The 25,261-nt window shown below is 31.8% G+C and overlaps 2 protein-coding genes across 2 annotated transcripts; both read left to right on the forward strand.

Annotated features, from left to right (window-relative positions):
- The first annotated feature begins 5,684 nt into the window (after window positions 1-5,684).
- Window positions 5,685-11,946, forward strand: LOC139519012 (ficolin-2-like). The gene is made up of 5 exons (XM_071310726.1): window positions 5,685-5,842; window positions 8,504-8,652; window positions 9,233-9,329; window positions 10,876-11,040; window positions 11,485-11,946. The coding sequence occupies exons 1-5, from the start codon at window positions 5,773-5,775 to the stop codon at window positions 11,733-11,735; spliced, it is 732 nt and encodes a 243-aa protein (XP_071166827.1). The 5' UTR covers window positions 5,685-5,772; the 3' UTR covers window positions 11,736-11,946.
- A 4,660-nt stretch (window positions 11,947-16,606) lies between these two features.
- On the forward strand, window positions 16,607-25,261 carry LOC139519013 (fibrinogen C domain-containing protein 1-like). Its single transcript, XM_071310727.1, has 5 exons — window positions 16,607-16,810; window positions 18,895-19,043; window positions 20,381-20,477; window positions 23,665-23,829; window positions 24,919-25,261. The coding sequence occupies exons 1-5, from the start codon at window positions 16,723-16,725 to the stop codon at window positions 25,167-25,169; spliced, it is 750 nt and encodes a 249-aa protein (XP_071166828.1). The 5' UTR covers window positions 16,607-16,722; the 3' UTR covers window positions 25,170-25,261.

The following is a 25,261-nucleotide window of genomic DNA, read 5'->3' on the forward strand; positions in this document are numbered from 1 at the left end:
AAACTTTGATTTCCTTTTATGTTTAGAGTAGATTATTTATTTCATACCTTTTTTGTTCTTATTAAGAAATTTGTTGATCAATAGCTTCTTATTAATAATTATGTTATTCGGACATTTTGTATCACTAATGTGGCTTCTTGTTGTATGATTAGGGGTTAGATTCTTTTTATTATAAAGCTTTACCATGTAGTTAAACAAATATTTCAATGTTTAACGATAGAACATATTTTCATTGTACTTTACTAAAGAACCATTCATAATAGTATTTTTTTCACAAATAACGGTTTAGTTACTGTGATAAAATACATGAATCTTTGGTAACGGGAACTACTTTTCCTTGTTTTCTAGTTGTTTTTTTTTCTTTTAGAAATAAAATTTTAAGTACCCTGTGGAAAATCAAATGTAACCATAAGCGTTTGTTACGTGTACAAAATGTATATAAGTCTCGACACATTGGATTATTGTTTTTTTTTTAACTTTAAAAAAATACATGGAATCAAAAACGTTATGTTAGGCCAGTCAAAATGTCACCAGCCTTTATCCTATTTTAAAAATGGATGAAATACCAGACAGTTGATTGAAAGTTTGTAATATTTGACATACCATATGCACAGTCAATCCGAGTTTTTCAATCATATTTGGAAGACACAAGTCAACATAACTTCAAAGACGGTAATTTAAAATGAAGGATTTTACCCTTTGACTTGGGTTAGGTATATGCAAATGAAACACATGAGTTGGGCGCCAAATGTACCCAGGAATCAATGTGTTACAATGCAGCGCGTTAACAGACATAGTTTCTTTAGCTCAGTCAGTCAACGCGCTGCCAAGTAACTTAAATATCCCAGATTCGAGTCCAGGATGAGACAAGCGATTTTGAAATGAAAATCATGCTTTCTGGATTCAGTTACTGTTTCTGTCCAATCTAAAATTCCTCTCATTAACCAGCTATTCTGTGGTAGTGCAATTCAAATAATACAAGTCATTCTTATTTAAGACTCTAGCTTTTGCATTTAATTTGCTATCGAACGTAGATGGTGATTATTTCTCCTGAAAACACGTGTACTTTTTTTGAGTTTATATTAATATCATTGAGTCAGTGTCTTTGGTGCTGAACTGTTTGTCACTCAACAGAGCACTCCATTTCTCCATTTGTGACTATAACTAAAAGTGAATTGTGGACGTGTTTTCAGGGATTTCTAGCAAAACGACGGGTGTTATTTGAGCAACAGAACCATTCTGCTATTTTTTCCGCGAAGTAAATTCACAAAAATACTAAACTTCGAGGAAAATTCAAAACGAACAGTCCCTAATAAAATAGCAAAATCAAAAGCTTAAACACATTAAATGAATGGACAACTACTGTCATAATTCTAACTTGGTACAGGCATTTTCTTATGTAAAAATGGTGGATTAAAACTGGTGTTTAAGCCTGTCACTTGTATGGCAGGTGCATAAAATGCCATTATATTGATAACAATGTGTGAACGATATTCACGATTTTTAATTAACATATTGTTGTGTAAAGGCTACTATAATTACCATATGACGTCGTGTTTTGCCATGACGTAAATTCGCCAAAATATTCATGAAATTTCACGGAATTTTATTTTGATTTTAATTTTATACATTTTGCAAGCTTTAGTGCATTTATTTTATTTCTCTGTTATTATATAATTATGCATTAAAAGAGAAACAACTGTTCTGCATTTGTTTTTTTAATTTCTCAATTCTCTGAAAATCCCGGAATCCCTGCAAACATGTGTATCGCTTATGAATATATTACGAAATTAGTTTTGGAAACATGGTTTATCGAAGTGTAAACCAAGAGAAAAATTCTAACTGACCAATCCAGTTCAAGTATTTTTAGATATGCAAATCATATAAGATTTTTTTTTTTATCTTAATCACTATAGAAATAGAGCAATTAAAAATATGTACAGACAACATTTACAAGGGCACAATAACACAATGACGTGATTTATACTGCAACTAGTTGTTTTTATTTTCTAAATATAGTAACATAGCTATATTTTGTATAATGTCAATTTCATCATAGAACACTTTCTCCACAATCAGGGGTTCATTAAGGGATGAAAATACGTTTGACATTTGTGTTACTATTTAAAAAGCTATCAATGTATTTGTTTAAGTTGCAGTATAAAAACAATATTAGGTCAATGTCATAAAAATATAAACGTTTTTGTACTCGGTGCAAAACTGTGGAACCTCGCCCTTCCCCAGTTTTTCAGCCTCATACAAAAAAGTTTATATTTTTCTTTCATTGACCTTATATTGTATACATATAAGTACAGAAGCACGTCATATGGGACAAAAGAAATACAAAACGACAAATAGAAAAAGCAAATTAACCAAAATGAAATACAAGAATACAAAAATTATCATAGAACAATGACACAATCACCGGATGTATGAGTACGAGCTCCGTCATATACTTTATTCAAATAAATTAAATTGTATTGGGCAACAGATAAAGCCGTTGTGAGCCCTCTCCAAAAAACAAGGTACAATATATTACATTCAAACAACACAACACATGCACAAAAACAATGGCAACTAGAATACATGTTTACATCATAGCTGACTAGAATAATGCGTCAAATAGTTAACTCAGATAAAAAGTATTAATATTCTAAGAATGCCTTAAACAGTTAACTCATAAAGAGAATATTAATATTCTAGGTAATAAACTCTTATATTGATTTAGAGGCCTTACGTTAAATCATATAGTCTCCAGTCAGCTGTTTAATATTATAATTATGATAAATCATTTCAAAACAACATGTTTGATATCATGTACTTATTTTTACTAATTTATCGCACATGAACAATAATGGCAGTGAGTAAATAACCATATTGATCGATTAAAAATCAAAATAATATAAATTAGAATTTTAATAAAAAAATAGAATATAGATTTAAGAAACTAAAGATATACAAAAGAAGATTAAAATGATTAAGAAAATAGAGGTGCATTTATAAGTTTTTTACTTTTATAATATCAATTACAAGTAATTTATTTTTTGCTTATTTCTCAAATATTGAGAAAGATTAGGAATTATTAAAGATTCGAAAGAAACCAACAGACGTCAATTTAGGAATACGATATACCAGATAAAAGATAACCCAAATTCGTTGAAATCCCTCGTAATATTTCCAACGACTCCAGATTACCTTCGTTATACAAATGTGAACAAATTGTAAGACAAACTAATATATGATCATAATAAAAAACAACAAATAGTAAGTTTGAATTTTGGCAATTTTTTGTCATGGATTTATTAGGACAGTTCAACTATGTATCAACCGGCCAACGAATTTGCATTCATCGACAATTTCTCATTAATGTCCAAGATAAAAACATTGAAGGGCAACCATCATATGTTTTCTCCAAATGGCAACTGGGCTACCAGACGCCAACTGTGATAAATTCAGCCAAATGCTAGCAAACTCCGTTTGTGAGCATCGCCAAACAAAATTTATCAATCCATGACAAAAAATTCACACTTAAAACAAGTTCTGAAATTACATAGGTTTTTAAATTCAACCATATCAATTGAACGTAGTAGATCAACCATACTTACAACAGTTCAACGTAGTACATGTTTATGAACTATACTATACCACAGTTCAACGTAGTATATCAACCATACTATACAACAGTTCAACGTAGTATATCAACCATACTATATAAAGTTCAACGTAGTATATCAACCATACTATACAAAGTTCAACGTAGTATATCAACCATACTATACAACAGTTCAACGTAGAATATCAACCATACTATACAACAGTTCAACGTAGTATATCAACCATACTATACAACAGTTCAACGTAGTATATCAACCATACTATACAACAGTTCAACGTAGTATATCAACCATACTATACAACAGTTAAAAGTAGTATATCAACCATACTATACAACAGTTCAAGGTAGTATAACAGCCATACTATACAACAATACAAATATAAGTAACGTGTACAACTCAACATTTATTCACTTGACCGGAGTCCTATGTTCAAACCAATTTGAAACTGAACTTATATAAAGGATTTCCCATTAATATGTATAAAAGCGGACCATTATTTCCAGGTCTTATTTGGAAAAAAGTTATCAAACTACGTAAATGTAGAGGACAAATCTCATTTGTTTATTTTTATCAACAAACTTTTAAAGTAATGGATCTCCCTTTTTTATCAGTTCAGAAAAACCTATAGTAATAAAAAGCTGACTTTACATGATCAATATATATATCTCGCCTATGTTCAACATGTGATGGAGTGGCAAGTTCACTCGCACGTAAAATGCAGCAACTGCGAAGTTACATGCTGTTTGAAGCTTATAATTGTTATATTTCAAATTGCTACAATAGCCAAATTACCACAATGAAATTCATTTAAATGAATAAAAAGATGACTAAAGCATAGGTATTATTTTTAAATAAGTGATGTCAACTAATAAAACTTTGTCCCAATTATATGGCTATTTTGAAAATGATCATGACCCATTTGAATAAACTGCACAACCAAAGAAAAAAAAAAAAACAAACCACCAGCATACAAATGTAAATCAGCATTTATTAATGTGTGACACTGTTTATTTGAATGAGGAACAATAAGTAATTTATTGCATTTGATAAAATGTTCAGATCGAACAAGGATCGGTGATTAATTTTTTTCTTCTTTTACTTCGCAAATTATTACAAATCTTAACATATTTTATTTCAAAATTACATCACGTATATCATGTTTCTTCATTAATGAACTTGAAAAGTTTTGTTTTCGGGAATAATCATTCTATACAAAATTGACCAATTTTGGACGACTTGAAGCTATAAAAATAGCACAAAACCAAAACTTATTTTTTGAGATCATATTTTTGAGAAAAAACATGTTAAAATCTACAATAGTTAACAAGCATTTGAAGGGAAACAAATTACAAATGTAATTTTAGTATACTGCACAGTTGTTTGAACACCGTTTTAGACAATAAGTTGGATATTTGAGTTCAGCAATTTTTATGTAGAACATGGTGGATTAAAATTGGTAGTTTAAAGCCTGCTAAACCTCTTACTTGTATGACAGTCGAATAAAATTCCAATATAATGACAACAATGTGTACACAAAAGGTAAAAATGTCAATAATTGAGGTACAGCAGTCAACAATGTTTTATAATCTTGATAACTATAAAACAAAAAAATATGCAACAAAGAAACACAAAAAGGCCTATAGACAAAGCACATTAGAAACAATTAAAGACAAGAATACAATCATTTACAAAAACACAACTACGGGATGTATTAGTCAGAGCCACGACATATGTTACAAATATATAGACAATGCACATTAGCAGAAATGAAAGACAATAATACACAATTTTACAATAGCACAATAACACAATGAAGAGATGTACAAGTGATCAATGACAAAAACATCTTATTAAGAAACGAAAATGAAATAGATTCTATAAGAGATCCCATGGATAAGCATTAGTCTGCACAGAAGGTACCATTCGACTTCCGATCTCGTCGGATTTTTAAAACGCAAGTGCTTATCCATAGGATCGCCGCTCTAGTGCCAAAGAACTTACGTTTGACATATTTTGCGCAGTACAATTTATTTACGGCAGGAACCTATTTTTAACCACTTTTATCCGTTTACAACTAAGCGACAATAACTGTGACATGTAATGTATTATTCTACAGCATAGTATACACAAGTCAGGTACAGTTGTCGCGGCAAACATGGAGAGTAGGGTAGTGTCATTGATAATCAGCATCATACTTTTATCGCAACATTGTGCTAGTCTTTCAGGTGAGTTGTCATTGTCAAGATTTCGAATATTTACGTCGAACACATAAAATTAAGTTTGAAATGTTAACATTTGAAAAAGTCATAAGTGACTATCATGTTTGTGGCGGCATGGTAATTAACATTATCATTTTTTACGACAAACACAATAGCTAATCTACACGATATACCATCCACTTGTCACTATATATTATATAAGCCGACGGGGTAAGGCATTCCATTGACCAACGAAATCTATATCTTAATATATATAGCCTTGGTGATTGAGTGGTCTAGGACGCTTGACACGGTGCAGTTAGTGTTGCAATGATGTTACGGAAGCAAGGATTCGAATCACTTTGATTCTCTAACATAATTGGCAAATGTTTAGACGTGTGTATATATATAAATCAAAGACAACCAATAAAATTCAAACACAATCAGGAATCGGATATTGACAAAAAATATTCAATATAGTTGATATCGATTATGAAACTGGTGAACCATTGCTGCGTTCAATATCGTAGCAGTTACGTAGTGCTAAGTAGATTTTTATCTACTGAGCGAGTAGCTAGCCTAGCTACTATCAATATCTATGTAGCAGCTAGGCTAGCTAAACATTCAAAAGTCACAAATCTACGTAGCTCTATGTAGCCGCTACGATATTGAACGCAACCCAGGATAAATTAACAGAGTGCATATCGTTGATGGCATCGATATCAACATTTGTTTCATATCAATAAAGTAGACTAATTTACAATACGAAATGAGGAAAATTTTAAAACAGTGTATCCCAACCGTGACTCTTTATAATGGAATACTATGACTAGATATCAATTCGATGTTGTCGATAGCAGGATAGCATCGTGCCATGGTCATACAATACTGAAGTATTGAACACTTTAACTCTTAAATTGTAATAAAATTTCCCTGGTTCTTCAGTTTCATAATCGATATCAACTAGATTGAAAAAGAAAATATTAGTTAAATCTATATTATCTGTTACAATTGTCGATATCTGGGCGTTTTTAAATAAAAGCGTGACTTTCAGACCTAAAAAATGGAAAATCAACTTGTATAAAATTTAATTTCAAGAGTTATATTGAATAGCTAGATCTATTATAGACCTGTTTGTAAACAAAAAGTGCAATCTTAAATACTCTTTTAAATGATATTATTTTCATAATTTGTGTACTGTTTCGTAGGGGACAAAAACGAAACTGCTTCTAAACACACATGTTTTTGCAATTTTAAATGTTTCCTATAGACATTCCAGTTTGTTTACCCTATATACTAGAAAAATCACATTTTTTTCTGAATTGGAGAACCATTTTTTAGATTAGACAGTACTTCACATATGAAGGTACAACTCATGTTACGTAGTGGACATATTGATGCGTTTTGAGTTGACAAAACCGTTTTGTAATGGACAAAAGTTTCGTAGTTGACATCAACCCTATTCTATGTTAATTAAAAAAAAAACATAATAAAAATTACATGAAACTTACCCTTGTTATTTGTTTTGCACGAATTGAATTGAAAAAAGAGTAAAAAAAGACTGCATGGTAGTGGTAGTGTCCACTACGAAACATTTTTCTCCCATACTTGTTTCGTAGGTTACCGTTTCGTAGGGGACATATTCACATGTTTTATCCCCCCCCCCCCACAATCCCCATATTAATAGTAACAAGACTGATTGTATTCATCAAAGCTTGTATTAAGCTGTACACTGATATTTTTTCATAATTTTAAAACCAGATACTGAAGGAGATTTTACCCGTTTCGTAGTGGACATTAACAAAAATACGGTATCACTCTGGTCCATTTGATGTGCTCAATTTTTCTTACCAACAATTTAATTGCCGTTATAAAAGCACCACTTCTTTTGTAAGACCCTAATGTTTATATCTCTTGCAAACAAAAATTACATTGATTTAATAAAACTGCTTATTAGTAAATTTTAATGACTTCGTTTCGTAGTGGACATTTTGTCGGGGACACACCTTCTGAAAATAAAAATCCTATGTTAAAAGCTGTTTATTAAAATATGTTGGCTATAAACATACTTTTGAATTATTAAAGAACTCATATTAAGTAAAAATAACATTTATTTCTACATTTTTTTACGATATTTTAAAGTATGAATGTTGAACAGGCGGTCCAGGGACATGCCATTTTGGTTGTTTTGGACCATTCAGAAATCAATATCTTATCAATCCCTCTAAAAAATAAACTGTTTCTTTGCTTAAAAATGTTAAATCTAATTCAATGTACTGACTGCACAAAAAAATTACTTGCAAAGATCAAACACATTTTTTTAAAAGTGGCTGGGACAAGAAAGTACGTTTTTATTGAAAAAAGTCCATCTACGACATCAAGGACAATCTCCTCTTCCCAAACTATGTACAAATACATTTTATATTTAGAAACAATATATGCATGATTAGTAAAATACATCTAACCAAACCATAGGGTTTAATACTAGCTCCTTTAATTCTGGAACCTATATAGTTAGATATACTGTTCCTAGTTTAACTGGAAAATGAAAGATAAAATATGTTTTGAAAATATTTCCTTTTTTCATTACACATGGATTGTTTATTATTTTCGGAATAAAGTATATCTTTAAGTATTGCAACTACTGAAATCTTTTATATGCTATATTTGGTGTTTTTTTTCCAAAAGTAAAACATTTCCAGAGAAGTCCTTTGGATTGTGGAGACATTGATATCGAACATGAAAGTGGTATATATAAGATATATCCCCAGGGTTCATTAGAAGGATTTTATGTATATTGTGATATGGATACAGAAGATTTGAACGGAGCTTGGACTGTAAGTTGTATCGGAAAGATTAAGTCTATATAAAATAAATGTAAACGAAAACAATACAGGAAAATAAAACAGTAGTTTATCATTTTGGATCTCAATGCTCTTCAACTTTGTACTTTATTTGGCTTTTTTAACGTTTTTGGATTCGAGCGTCACTGATGAGTCTTTTGTAGACGAAACGCGCGTCTGGCGTATATACAAAATTTAGTCCTGGTATCTATGATGAGTGTATTTATCGTGTGATTTACTCTGACTTTCTTATAGGTATTTCTCTCCACCGATTCCAGGTCATTCAAAATGCTTTTTCATATTTTTCATTATTAACAGTGGTTTTTTTTTCTTTCAAATAATAAAAATACAATTTCGTACAATAAATTCAATTTTATATCATTCACTTTAAAATTGTAATACTTTCCACATGACACTGACGTGGAGTTACAGAGTGTGTTTTTTCTCCTTTTTAAACACGTTGGTTTTCTATTCCTATATGTGTGTGTTGGGGGGGATTGGGGCAGGTTTAATTTGGGGTTGCTTTGAAATCTCTATAAAATTCTTTATCCTTTTGGTTTTTTTTTTCTTTTAGGTTTTTCAGCGTCGAATCAATGGTGAGGTTGATTTTTATAGAGAATGGGCGGATTATGAAGAAGGATTTGGGACAGTTAAGGGAGAACATTGGCTTGGTAAGGTAATTTTTTAAGGAGAATTATTACTTAATTTATGAACTATATTCATTAACATAAAATAAAGTACAATGTATCTGTATATAAATAACATATTTACAAGTAAATGTTTTCTAACACTTCCTTTCAAACATCGGTACCGGCTATCCAAGAGGTCCACACAAAGCGCTTCCCAGCGCAGCTCTAGATGTCAAATGGGTTGGTCCTCTTTATTGATGTTTGTCAGATTTACATTTTAAATCAAATAATGAAACTTTTATGCAGATAAAAAAAAAATCAAATATTCCTCTTTTGGAGCTGGCTACATCCTCTTGCAACCCCTGATTACTTTATTTCAAAAATTAAAACGATTTTGAAAAGTTTTCTTCAACACGTTTTATTCCACAACTTACAATGTACAGCTTGTATATTCTATACATTACAGCAGAATTCATTGATTGTAGGGAATGGTATAATCTTTAGTTAGCTTGCTTTTTAGATGAACCGTGAAGTCATTATTATGTTAGGTATACAACCCCTCCTTTCGGAGAAGTCTTGTCCTATAGACAGATAAATTATGTTATCTGTCGGACTATGCTACGTAATAGTTATCCTACGAGGACTCGGTGTATCAGTGTAAGATCACCACGATGGCCAGAGGCCAGAGGGTGATCTACCACTGACACACAAAGTCCGAGTGGGGTAACTATTTTACATCCCACCTGTTTTAAATTAGACAAAAAACCATTTACAATTCATAAAATCTAGTTAACGCCACACCACCATCAAAATATACTTTATTTATTACTATAAAATGTATACCCTTTTATGAACCCCGAACATGAAACAATGTCAACTCGTACCACTGGCAAATCGGCCCACACTAGATCGTCACTTTATAAAAAAAAAAACGCCCCACTCTTGTTCACCGACTCGCCCCTCTATTGAAAAAGTGTAAAATCAAATTAAACAATCAGTCTGATAACTCACTTATTAACAAAAAGGGTTTAAACCCCACCAAATAAAGGTCTGCCAACTCGTCCCACTTATAAAATGTATCTTGTTTCCTTAAAGTATGCTAAATTACTGTTAGATGGTATCAAGTCGTCCTGGTGCAGTGTTATGTGTCTTGGGTTAATATGCTAAAGGTCTTGAGTTCGAATCCCAGCATATACTCTGGATTTTTTCTTTCTACGTAAATTTCCGTATTATTAATTATAAGCTTTAAAGTAAATTTGACATTCTCGCAAAAACTTTACAGAACAATGGAAAGCATGCAAAACAAAAAACTCAAGCTGGGTGATCTGGTAGGGGTGATCCGGCTCAAAGGAGCTGGGATGTAATCTTAAAGAAGGATAGTTTACCTTTGGGTCTGTATGTCTCAATAGTTAATATTGTGTGAAGCATTTTGTTGGATATTGTTTGTCTTTTTGCCTATTCCTGACTAAAGTCTGCCTTTCTTTCAGTTAGTTTTTATAACTGAGAATAATCTTCTATACTTTCAATTTTACTAAAATTTTGACTTAACATTATACAAAATTAAATAGCTTAATTGTTATAAATTCAGGCAACGATAAACTACATATTCTAACATCACAAGGGAATTATGAACTGTTGATATCAATGAAAGACTTTGAAAATCATAGTGGATATGCAAAATATAAGAACTTCAAAGTTGGGGATGGAGCATCAAAATACAAGTTGACTTTCTTGAACTTTACAGGAAATGTTGGTAAGTATTCATAATTGTTTTGATATAGGCTGTTCCATAAGTTTCAAAACGGGGAGACCAGATGACAACAAAAAAATATTCTGGATGTTACTAATCCCAAATACCTTATCGCCTTAATATCTTAAAATACCTTAAAAAAAACCTGATTGATCGCCTCGAAAAACTAAATAAATGTGTTCGCCAAAAATAAATCTGACTAAGAAAATAAAACCGTAGCCTCCCCCCCCCCCCTTTCCCTCATTTTGAAGTTTAATGGGTGTTCCCTTAGTGAAATATAAAGATATAAAGTATACAAGTCTTTTCTTAGTAAAATATAATGTATAAAAGTCTTTTCTTAGTGAAATATAATGTATAAAAAGTCTTTTTTGTTTTATATAAATGTCCAACCTATAGATAACTGATTTATGATACAGTGTGTATATCTCAAAATTCCTTTTTTTTAAGGTGACTCTTTTGCACATCATAACGGGAAGATGTTTAGTACTAAAGATCAGGACCACGATAACCATGGATCCAGCTGTGCTACTATGTTCAAAGGAGGCTGGTGGTACGGCAAATGTCACAATTCTAACTTGAATGGGCGATACCTTAAAGGAACACACACCTCATATGCTGACGGGATAGAATGGGAAAGTTGGAAGGGCTCTTATTACTCATTGAAGACAACCACAATGATGATGCGTAGAATGAAATAAAAAAAAAACCAGGAGCTTTGTGTTGTTTGATTTAACTGTGTACAACATACGGACAACTCACAAGCTTGAAACTTTAAAAAGTCGCTTTTGACTAGATCTCTGAAATACAATGTATCATAAATACACACAATTCATAATGCATACAATGCTTCTATCAAAACTACTGTTGTCAGAATAAAAATAAAAAATTAAATAAATACGAAAACCCACACGACCGGTGTCAACGATCAAAATAGAAAGTTTCATGTTGTATTATGTTTCTACGACGTTTTCCTTGGAAAGAGTCGTTTTAGATTGTAAATCAAAAGTGTTTCTTGAGATGTTAGTTAACTGTACGGTGATCTATAGCTGTTCAATACTTCTTTAACTTAGGTCTTTTTGGTGATTAATCCTCTCAATAGAAATCGTACCACATTTCTATATTATAAACAAACCACTTTTCACTCTTAAACATGAATCACAAGACGTCAGGCAGTTACAATTATATAAAATAAGTGATCCACAATCTAGCATATATAAATAAAATAACGACATAATGTTCAAGGAATACGTGTTTTATTCACATTCAATCTTTAATCTTTAAGTTAATAAAATTAAAAGTTGAACGGAAACATACAAGAAAAAACTTGGCCACGATGCAATCGCACAGATAACTCAACCATGGCGGATTCAGAATTTTTCATAAGTGGGGACCAACTGATTGCCTAATAGAGGGCCTAATCAAGTCATGCTTCAGTGATTCTCTAAGTTTCTTATCAATTTTTTGTCCACAAAAAGGGTGGCCAGGCCCATACCCACACAAATATTTTGTATACATAACACATAACAAGTAACGACTTATTTTAAGTAAATGAAGTAACGATTACGTTACAATATTCACGATAGACAAAACATATGGTCATAAAATTAAATAATTGTTCGTAAAAACAAAAAAATTGTTCTTTAAAATAAAATATATATTTAATAAATCAAAATATGTGTTCATAAAATAAATTATATATGGATGTTCCTACATGACTTTTTAGTTTAAAAAAAATTATTAACATTGTATGATCATAAAAGCAAATAATTGTTCATATTAACAAATAATTGTTCATAAAAACAAATAATTGTTCATAAAAACAAAAATAATTGTTCATAAAAACAAATAATTGTTCATAACAATTAAATACGTATTCATAAAAATTAAATATGTATTCATAAAATCAAATCTTTTATTCATAAAATCAAATCTTTTATTCATAAAATCAAATATTTATTCTTAAAATCAACGTATTCATTCATAAAAATCAAAATATTCATTCTTAAATCAAAATAATCATTCATAAACTCAAAACACTCATTTATGAATTCAAAACATTTTTTCATAAAATATATATATTTTTTTTAAATTCATAATTACGTTCAATAATTTGCATCATGTGAGTAAGTTAAATAGAACTCTTTGTGTCAAAATTTTATTTGAAAGCGTTGATTTTTACATCCCGAATATGTCAATACAGGAAAATTTGGCGAACTTAGACAAAATCGGCCGGATTTCATCCAAATTTCGGACCATGAAACATATGGTGCAAGCGTCGACAATCTAAAAACTCAAGATAAATATGTAAAAAGTAAAATCACAAAAATTCTAAACTCCGAGGAAAATTCAAAATGGAAATCCCTAATCAAAAGGCAAAATCAAATGATAAAACACACTAAACGAATGGACAACAACTGGCAAAGTCCTGACTTGAAACAGGCATTTTCAAATGTAGAAAATGATGGATTAAACCTGGTTTTAAAGCGCCTCTGAATTATAAAATGTATGTACAAACATTATTTCAAAAGATTTTTTTGTCGATGTATGCGTTCTATGTGTCCTGTCCAATAATCAATAGAAATTTACCAATTTTCATTAATATTTTCGAGGAAAATCAATATGAGTACTATTTATGACGTCATGAATAAAATGCATGTACGTACATTTTCAACAAACTTAGGCTTATTTCCTATCTAGTCACTGTATTAGCTACGATGCATTTTGATATTGGTAGCTAAATCCTTATTTGAAATTTAAGCTTAAAACATGGTACAATTAGGAACTTATCGAACCTTCTCTCCTTTAATGTGCAGCCTAAATTGACTGTTGTGTCTATCAGATGGTTTCCTACTTATCATTGCATTCATAAAGTGACAAAACTCACAAAACATTGGGATATGGGCATCGAATTGCTGATATAACAAATATTGCTTGTTAGTACTTAATTTCTCAAATTTTTATCTACCCCAAAGAGTCATTATTTGCTTTTTACAGTGTAAACACGTATTCCAATGAATTTCAAGTGTACTGATCAGAAAGCACAACATGCTAAATTTGGAACAGTTACTGTTGTGTCATGCTACTCAATACTGTTGTAAATACACAAGCAAAACTTTTACCCTAAACATGCACAACATGGTGAATTCTAAAATCTAAAAACCAATTGCACTTTTTAATTTTAACTATAAAAAATTATTGAACGTCAAAATGATAAGCACCAAAAAAACCTTTATCCTTTACAAGCAGCTCATGAATTGGAAATGGACAAAAGTATCAAGAACCCGCTCCCTAAAACAAAAACATAAATAAGGAAATCCAATGCTCTAGAAAAAGTTAAATTCACAAAAATACTGAACACTGGGAAAATTCAAAATGGAAAGTCCTCAATCAAATGGTAAAATCAAATGATAAAATACATCAAACGAAGTGACAACAACTGTCATATTCCTGAATTGGTACAGGCATTTTCAAATGTAGAAAATGGTGGATTGAATCTGGTTTTAAAGCGCTAAACCTTTTACTCTTATGACAGTCGCATCAAATTTCATTATATTTACAACGATGAGTGAACACAACAGATATAACCGGTAGAAGTGCCAAAATAAGGGTACACTGTGGCTCTGTTCTTATACATCCCTTCATTTGGGTTATTGTACTCTGGCAAAGTTATACTATTTTGTGCTTCTTTGTTACATTTTTTTTTAAGATTAAGGTTATAAAACAATTTTGACTGCTGTATATTTGACATTTTTACCTATTATGCCGGTTTGTTTTCTTCACACATTATTGTCAATATAATCGAATTTGGTGCGACTGCCATACAAGTGAGAGGTTTAGCTAGCTATAAAACCAGGTTCAATCCACTATTTTCTACATAAGAAAAAGTGTGTACCAAGTCGGGAATATGACAGTTGTTATCCATTTGTTTGATGTGTTTGAGCTTTTGATTTTGCTATTTGATTAGAGACTTTCCGTTTTGAATTTTCCTCGGAGTTCAGTATTTTTGTGATTTTATTTTTTGGATCAATTCATCATTAGGTTTGTTTGAAATATTGTACAAAGTATACTCACTACCATTCAAATTTTTGTTTCTATCTACGATCGTATATTTGCGGTTTCTATAGCTAGTTTATACCATTTTGATACATGTAACGCACAATCTTACAATTCCCGATCGGTATAAAAGTTTTAACAGTAGTAATCTTGAAGGGGGAAAATGATATGTTTTATTGCAGGCAACGTAAATCTTCATATTTTGACCTCCCAAGCCGAATATCAGATATTAATTAATGGAACCATATCAGAAAAGTTCGGATTGTAAATGGAAAGAACATCATCAATGTATCTGAAAGTGAAATTAAATAATCTGGCTTCTTTGGTGTTCTTGTTTTTGACAAGTGTCTGAAGGACTCCGATTCATATGAAAATAAGAAGAGGTCGACAAGGAGAGGCGCACAGTTTGTTCCCATAGGAATGGCGACAATTTGTTGAAAAAGTCTACCTCCAAATTCAACAAATATGAAAACTCCACCTAATGTTCACTTGTTCCTCTGTATTGCATGTTTTACCCCTTTTGTTCACTATTAACAAAATCTGCCTTATGATATCCCAAAGTAATAAATTCATAGCGTATGCTACCATTTTTATGTTGAATTTGCCTCACTACAAATGCAAGGAGTCTCTGTTGTGTTAGTTATCTGTTGGTTATCTGTTGGTAGGTTTTATTCAAAATTTCACAGCTGTCACAATCGAGAAAAAGGAGACTTTCTATTCATTTGATGTTTTTCAGCTTTTGGTTTTGACATTTGATTAGGAACTTTCCGTTTCAAATGTTCCTCGGAGTTCGGTATTTTTTCTTTTCTTTTACCCAACATCAACATGTCTGTATAAGGATTTTCTTAATTTCTGCTATCTCTTAGAATAATTTATCTCGTCTGAACATATATAAATGCAGTCAATAACTATCATTATGGGATATCTCCAAGCAGTATGTATTAATACTGCAACAGTTACAACAGATTAAATATTCGTTTTAAATAATGTAATCTTGATTAAATAGATGCAACAAAGATAGTTTTTAATCTTTTAAAATATTAGTTTTAATACCTTTTTGTATAAGGAAAGCCAACAACACACTTGAAGGGATAATTCCTTGATAAAGCGAATATTCTTCTATTACTTATGAAGTTAATATGTACTATTGAAATAAAATTTGTCTTTTGTAGTTTAAAATATATTTTTTTTCTAATTACCTTTTCCGGTAAAGGATCAAAATGAGGATGATGATAATCAGACATAAAAAGTTAGAAAAGAACTCACTACAAAAAAAAAGTCCTGACAAAGACAGTTCTCAAAAAATTAAACAAACAAATAACAGAACCAAATATTTGTAATTTCATTAAAGACAAATTTTAAAACGAATGACCAAAACATATAATCTTGATGATGATTGTATTTAACTTAGAACAGGAAAATGTGTCTACACAAATATCCGTAAGTCTCCGTTTTGTAGTTACATCACACATTTAATGCGTTTTTCCTATTTACAATACTAAATTACGGAAACCGGTTTTGTTATATGTCGTTTCTCTGTATTCAGCAGTTACATTTTACAATTTTTTCTACGTTTTTTTTTCCTATGTAAATTAAATACACCTTGTATCTTCGAAGTTCAACAGTTAAAGTATGATCATGACATCTCTCTCTTTGGAAATTGGAGTGTTTCTTGGGTTCATTGTGGTGTTGGTGAATTCAACAAGTATTCAAAGTAATAGTGAGTATTTCTTACTGTTGTACATCCTATTGTATATTTGTTTAATTTATATGACCATAACACGTTCATTCATACTTGAGTGTCAACTCCTTTCAATTGAACCAGACATGTGGTGTGAGTGCCAATGAGACAACTCTCCATACAAATAACAATTTAAAAAGTAAACCATTATAGGTTAAAGTACGGCCTTCAACACGGAGCCTTAGCTCACACCGAACAACAAGCTATAAAGGGCCCCAAAATTACTAGTGTAAAACCATTCAAACGGGAAAACCAACGGTCTAATCTATATAAACAAAACGAGAAACGAGAAACACGTATATATTACATAAACAAACGACAACTACTGTACATCAGATTCCTGACTTAGGACAGGTGCAAACATTTGCAGCGGGATTAAACGTTTTAATGGATCCAAACCTTCTCCCTTTTTCTGAAACAATAGCATAACATCACAACAAAGAAAAACATACCATTTAGGCCAAGACAGTTTTATCGAATCCAATTTGAAGGTATCACGACAATGCTTATGACCTTTATGGATTATCTTTTAAAGGAAGTGCCTATTTTGTATTCAGTTGCATGTTGTGTAAGAATTGTCATCGTTACTACTTGATAAGAATCAATTTGTATCATTGAGCAATAAGTGGTAACTTGCGGTTTCTGAACCTCTTTCTTTCTTTAAAGAGTAAGTCTGTTTTGCTACATCTAAATCTTTGTTCGAAAATATTTTTTCTAATTGTTTATTTTTTTCTCTGTCTAATTTAATGAATAATGCGAGTAATTCTAATGTTGGGATCCTTTGCTTTGAAAAATGACTTGCAATTACAATTGTTTGATGCACTTATACTTCCCATTCTGAAATATGAGTGTGAACTATTGGGATTCGGAAACAATTGCATGCTGGAAAAAAATCAACTACAGTTTTACCGGAATGTGTTAAAAATTAGATCATCAACACTAAATTTTATAACATATAGAGAACTTGGTCGTATAACAATATATACCATAACAAAAGTAAGAATGGTGTGTTTTTGGAACAAACATCACACCAATGAAAATAAAATAAGCAATATACTATATCGAATAATGTTCTACTTAAAGAGGATTACACGTCCAAATGAATTGACTATCTTAACTCGATTTTAGACTATTCAGAACTTAACTATGTTTGGATTCAGCAATTATCATGTAAATCAACTGAAAATCGTTCTGAAGCAAAATCTTATAGATGCATGCATTAAAAAAAGGCATAGTAGAATTGACAATTCTTCAGAGGGGAATTTTACAATCTGTTTAAAACAATGTTTGGTTTAGTAAAGTATCATGTAGAATTATCACAAATCAAACGTGAATGATTTCCTAAATAACAATGTAAGATGCTGTAATTTGAAAATTTAAGTAGGACTGGGTAGATGGTACAATATACTGAAAGACGAGATGATACGTAATTTAAGTTTAAAAACTATTGGTAATGAATACCATTACTTTTTCAAATGTATTCCATCTTAGTAAAAAAAAATATCATATATCAACACATTCCACAATATGTTAAATATCCCAGTGCAGCAAAAATGAAAGGATTACTATCATTGGTTATTATAAAGGTACTAAAAATGTATCTTTATCCGTTTCAAAGTTAACGGAAATATTATAAAGTATAGTAAAATCTAATACATTCCATTTTAAAGTTGTTTTATTTATTTCTATGATCGTATGTGATAATACTTTATAAAATTGAGAATGGAAATGGGGAATGTGTCAAAGCGACAACAACCCGACCATAGAGCAGAAGGCCACCAATAGGTCTTCAATGTATCTAGAAACTCCCGCACCCGGCGGCGTCCTTCGGCTGGTCCATAAACAAATATGTATGCTAGTTCAGTGATAATGAACGTCATGTATTTACCTTTTGTTGCACATGTGAATGTGACGGAGTGTTTTTAAATAAAGTATAGTGCATATTGCATAGTGCATATAAAATACTATATTATAACCATCGGAATTATTCAACAGTGAAAATGATATGTACAAGTGAAAACTAAACACCTATTAAAAGGTTTAAGTGTATATTTTATTTTTAGGCGGATCTTACACCCGAATTCCCATAGACTGTGGGGATATTGATATTAAAAGAGGGAGTGGTGTTTACATGATTTACCCGACAGGCTCTTTAGATGGCTTCAATGTATATTGCAATATGAAAGAAGATAATGTAGGTGGGGGATGGACGGTGAGTTTACAAGAGCCGTAAATACAGGAACAATATTGGCATCATGTGGCTGTCAGATTATATTAAGTTGATCAAATTCAAGGCAATGTATCCTGTGTTATTTACTAATTTGATTCTTAATTATGTATCATATGTATATAGTCAAGAGTTGGTGGTCAAGATAAATCCGATTAATTTCTATGTCCAAATATGTTTATACGTGCTACGTTTTTAGTGTTTCCAGCAGTTAGTAGATAAGTGGATAACTAGCGTTTACATAATTTGAAATAGGAAGTGATAACAACTGTATATGATTCAGGGGATAATCAAATGAATCATCAAGTTTAGTATAATTATCATTACGCTTTCATTTAAGATACTGAAATTAATTTATTTACGCAGAGCACACATTGGACCAAATAGTTGCTAATGTACAAGCGTTCATTTAAGTCTATGTTAAATTGTTCAGCATCTCTAATAGTCTATTTGGGTCAATGATAAAATTCTGCCTTACACAATAATGTTCATTCATATTACTATGCGAAATACCAGCCTCGATTGAAGACTCTCATTCCCAATTTAATGTTAAGTCATTCAAGATTTTCTTAATCTATTTCATCATATTAAGTTTTCTTAAAAGGCGACACACTGTTCGAAGATGTTTTACTGACAATTTCCGGGTTTTCTTTTTCTTCTTCATAATAGTCAAGAAGGAGAAAATACCACAAAGATACAATAAAAAATACATCGTGCCAAATATGAAAAGCTTATGAGCAAATGATTTTAAAAACTTAAGTTCCAGACACAAAAATGTGAAACAAAAAAAATATTTTGACCTGGTGGTCGATAGGTAAGAACACAGGATTTCACAATTTGTTTTTGAAACACCGTCTTATAGTAAATAGTAATCAAAGGTACCAGGATTATAATTTAATACGCCAGACGCGCGTTTCGTCTACATAAGACTCACCAGTGACGCTCACATAAAAATAGTTATAAAGCCAACCAAGTACAAAGTTGAAGAGCATTGAGGACCCAAAATTCCAAAAAGTTGTGCCAAATACGGCTAAGGTAATCTATTCCTGGGATAAGAAAATCCTCAGTTTTACGAGAAATTTAAAGTTTTGTCAATAGGAAATTTACTAAAATGACCATACCAGAGGTGATATACCTTCATACCAAATATCACAAGTATGTTACAAAAGATAAGAATAAGTTCTGACCCGGATAGGGTTGCAACAGAACCAGAAGAAGAAGAAACAATATAACATGTTTCCTTTCGTCCCAGGGAAGACGTAAAAAATAATCATATAATAAAATTAACAATTTCAGATAAAATTATGAATGTTTAACTGCAGGTATTCCAAAGACGAATGAATGGTGCAGTAGATTTTTACAGAGGATGGGATGATTATAAAACGGGATTTGGAACACTTGAGGAAGAACATTGGCTTGGTTTGTTTATTTTTATATAATACTGTATGAGTAATATATTTGTGCCACATTTTTATCTGAAAACATATTTATCTACGTTGTACAACAATTAACAGTTTTATGTCTTTTCGATTATTGCACATCTTTGACCGAACTTCTCGATCTATTCACTAAAATTTTAATGTTTTAATTGCATCCCTCTAAATTTGCCTTAGATGCTTAACTTTGAGAAGAAACTTTGTTACCCACTTGATCTAAAGGAGGACTGAAATAATTTGATTTGCATTGTATCCTTTTGGTATTTTCGATTTGTTTGTTTTTAATACCCATTTCTGTTTTAACCTTTGTTTTCCAGGATATGTATAATGATATATAATAGTAAAAATACACTATATTACTCAGTCTGTTGGAAATCTTTCGATATTAAGTTGGTGTGTGTATCACATCGCCAAAATTTAACATGGATATTGTGCTTTACAATGAACAAAACAACTTTATTTAGTGTTTATATGTCCAAAGACGTCCGAGGAACATTAGTTGGTGTTGTCGGGACATTGCAATTTACCATGATTGCTATGCATTCTGTATTGATCCACAACTTTGTTGTCGCCTCATTTTACTACATCGACATGTTTTGCAGTCTTCGCTTCTGACCAGACCTTGTTAAATATGATTTAAAGCATCGTAAAAACAAACATTGATAGCTCCTGTCTGAAACAACTACAGACCTATTCAAACGCGCAGGAACGGCCAACAAAGCCCCAAGTTATCCGTAAAATCCATGTGAGATCAAATGTCGATAGTCAAAGGCATTAATCGTCCTAAATTATCGTATTTTATATATATATCGTGTGATATAAGTCAGTTCTTCAATCAAGTCACAATTTGTAAAAGTATACCATTATAGGTCAAAGTACAGTCTTCAACACGGGGCCTCGGCTCACAACTAACAGCCACCTATAAACGGTCCCAACAAATGGCTTGTGTAAAACCATTCAAATAGGAAAACCGACGATCTAATATATATAATACTCGTCTAAACATCAACCCAACAATGTTAGATCTGTAAATTTGCTTTCGAACCCATGCTACTGCGATATCGTGACACCAAATCACCTGCACTGCAGCCGTCCCGCTAGACCACACGACCACCTGGGCTCTTAAAAAATAGAGCTTTCGCTGGCCGTGTGTTACCTTTCCACGTCAGTTTTAATCTAGCGGCGTACTGCAGTACATGATATATAAGGCATGAAGATGTTATTGTTACAGATCAGCTAAATTATCTATAGTAAAGGATCCTACAAATTAATGTAAGATACAGTCACAGAAAATAATTATATTTATAAGTACGTCTGAGTCAGTGACAACCCTACAACAGATGTATCCATCGGATCGCCATCAATGATGGTGATACATGGCTGTGTACATATATATATGTACACAGCCATGTATCACCATTATATATATATATATATTACGGATTACAAATGTGTCGAGGTTTGTGATTGGATAACAACACAGAGATGTCAGTATATATTCAGGAAACTGCCGGGGTATATACGACGTTTTTATCCCCAATTGGAACCTCAAAAACGTCATCATAACACCGGTTACTATGTGACGTAGTCAAAAGCTATCAGACTATCAGAGGCTCACAGAGGGAAAATAATGACGTGCTTCAGTCAATAATACATTTTTGATACAAAATCACGCATTTTACACTTTTAATACTTAAATTTAATGTTAAAAGTGTTATTATAAATTATTACATACACGATAAAATTATGTTCACAGCAAATTAGAAAATCCTTCACGTATGCCGAACATATCAGGTTGGGTTTTTCAATATATGTGTTGTCAACAAATACCTGCACTGGAAAATAACATTAAGTCAGGGGTAATCCGTAATATATGTGTAATTCAGGTCTCAGAAAGGGTATATACTGTGACATTCCCGGCTTAGGGCTTATATCCCCTTCGCCTTCGGCTCAGGGGATATAAACTCTAAGCCGGGAATGTCACAGTATATACCCTGTCTGAGACCTGAATAACATATAATGTACACAGCCATGTATCACCATCATTGATGGCGATCCGATGGATACATCTGTTGTAGGGTTGTATATTATATGTTATTCAGGTCTCAGACAGGGTATATACTGTGACATTCCCGGCTTAGAGTTTATATCCCCTGAGCCGAAGGCGAAGGGGATATAAGCCCTAAGCCGGGAATGTCACAGTATATACCCTTTCTGAGACCTGAATTACACATATATTACGGATTACCCCTGACTTAATGTTATTTTCCAGTGCAGGTATTTGTTGACAACACATATATTGAAAAACCCAACCTGATATGTTCGGCATACGTGAAGGATTTTCTAATTTGCTGTGAACATAATTTTATCGTGTATGTAATAATTTATAATAACACTTTTAACATTAAATTTAAGTATTAAAAGTGTAAAATGCGTGATTTTGTATCAAAAATGTATTATTGACTGAAGCACGTCATTATTTTCCCTCTGTGAGCCACTGATAGTCTGATAGCTTTTGACTACGTCACATAGTAACCGGTGTTATGATGACGTTTTTGAGGTTCCAATTGGGGATAAAAACGTCGTATATACCCCGGCAGTTTCCTGAATATATACTGACATCTCTGTGTTGTTATCCAATCACAAACCGCGACACATTTGTAATCCGTAATATATATATATAAAAGGAGAAACATTTATGAACCACATCAATAAACGACAACCACTGAACGTCTAGTTCCTGACCTAGGACTGGTGTAAACAAATGCAGCGGTTTAAAACATTAGCCAACAACCTTCAACCTTACCTGAAACAATAATGTAACATCACAACATATGGCCGTTGTTTTATTATTCTTTTGAACAAAATTACTGATTCTCCATTTCCCTGTTTAAATAATGTAAACGAAATAAGAGATATTTACTTTAATTTAGCGTGAGGTTTCTTTGAAATATTGTACAAGGTATGCTCGCTACCATACAAAAAGTTGGTTGTTTTAGCTACTATTGTATATTTTCGTTTTCTCGTTTTGACAATGTTGATACATGTAACTCACAAACTTAAAATCTTACAATTCCCGGTCGTGTTAAAAGCTTGAACAGAAGTAAACTTGAGAAAACAAGTATGTGTCTGAGGTTATGAATAAAATCTTGAATCTTGTTTTATTGCAGGCAACGAAAATCTTCATATTCTGACCTCCCAAGCCGAATATCAGCTATTAATTACATTGCAAGATTTTGCAAATCACACTGGATACGCTAAATATGCAAACTTTAACATTGCTAATGAAGCTGCGAAATACAAGATGACATGCTCATCCTATAAAGGCAACGTTGGTAAGTTATAATTGACATACTTATCCTGTGTTGGCATTGTTGTGGAGTTTAAATTGCTCTATACTTTACTTTAAATATTTATATGTTTTATAAATTACATATTTTTCCTATGTTAGTAGATTTATAGGTAACATACCAATCCTTTGTAGATAGGTTTATAGTGGATGTGGATATTCACCTATCGTCGTTGGGCTTCTAAAATGTTGTAAAATACAAATTTTTCAAGAAAAAAATTTGCTTTGAAAATTTTGGCAAAATGCATGCTTCCAAAATGTCGTATGTGAACTTGAACATTTCTGTAAATAGCAGTGAAATAAAAACGTTGACATTTCTGGATTATCCAAGAACTTAAATTATTTTCACAAAAATAAAGAAATGTACAATTATTTTTTTCCCAAAGCCATCCTACAACGATTTTCAAGTTTTCATACAACATTTTGGAAGCAACTTTTACAAACAACTGACATTGGCAATTTTGTAATGTGTCTTTTTTCACACATTTTGATTGGTCTAACTGTATGCTATTTTGTGATACCAAAGATTTCCTCCCGCCCAGACCATTGGTGTCAAAAAGTATGTTTAGCCAAAAAAGTCATATACGACATTTTAGAAGCCCAGCGACGATATATAAAAAAAGAAGATGAGGTATGATTGCCAATGAGACAACTCTCTACAAGAGACCAAAATGACACAGACATTAACAACTATAGGTCACCGTACGGCCTTCAACAATGAGCAAAGCCCATACCGCATAGTCAGCTATACAACTATGTTTGTATGTCTCTTTTTTCACTTGTCAATGTGACGGAGTGTTTTTAAATATGTATTATTGGTAGATCATCATCATATGTTGGAATCGTGGATAAGTTTTAAGATAACATACCTATCCTGAAGTTTCTTCAAAATGTACGATTTGAAACTTTATAACATGTAATCAGTATCGTCATCGGTATTTATTGCTTTACTAATGATTTAGTAAAAAAAGATGCTTTTCAATTATTCTCGTGTCAACCGTTTTGCCACAGTTTTTGTCGTCATTTATAGACCTAGGCTATCTTTATAAATGCATATATAATTTGTATTACCTAGGTGACTCATTGGCAAGATCTATCGGGCAGAATTTTACAACTAAGGATCAAGATAATGACAAGTCTGCTCACAACTGTGCTACTTCGTTTAAAGGGGCCTGGTGGTACAAAGACTGCCATAATTCTAACTTAAATGGACAGTATCTTGGCGGAACACACACTTCCTTTGCTGATGGTGTCAACTGGAAAGCTTGGAAAGGCTATCATTACTCTCTTAAAGCGACAATGATGATGATACGTAGAAAGATATAAATGTTTTTCTCTCAACATCCTCTGTACCTGATTGTGACACCTTCTGTTAATTTGATCGCAGATATTATTGAAAATAAAATTAGTTAAAATAA

Source organism: Mytilus edulis, chromosome 4, assembly GCF_963676685.1.
Source record: "Mytilus edulis chromosome 4, xbMytEdul2.2, whole genome shotgun sequence".
NCBI lineage: Eukaryota > Metazoa > Mollusca > Bivalvia > Mytilida > Mytilidae > Mytilus > Mytilus edulis.

Coding starts and splice junctions, on each gene's coding strand:
- LOC139519012 (XM_071310726.1), top strand. CDS start 5,773: ATGGAGAGTAGGGTAGTGTCATTGATAATCAGCATCATACTTTTATCG. Junction 9,330..10,875: donor TAAGGGAGAACATTGGCTTG/GTAAGGTAATTT, acceptor TTATAAATTCAG/GCAACGATAAACTACATATT. Junction 11,041..11,484: donor GAACTTTACAGGAAATGTTG/GTAAGTATTCAT, acceptor CTTTTTTTTAAG/GTGACTCTTTTGCACATCAT.
- LOC139519013 (XM_071310727.1), top strand. CDS start 16,723: ATGATCATGACATCTCTCTCTTTGGAAATTGGAGTGTTTCTTGGGTTC. Junction 19,044..20,380: donor ATGTAGGTGGGGGATGGACG/GTGAGTTTACAA, acceptor GTTTAACTGCAG/GTATTCCAAAGACGAATGAA. Junction 20,478..23,664: donor TGAGGAAGAACATTGGCTTG/GTTTGTTTATTT, acceptor GTTTTATTGCAG/GCAACGAAAATCTTCATATT.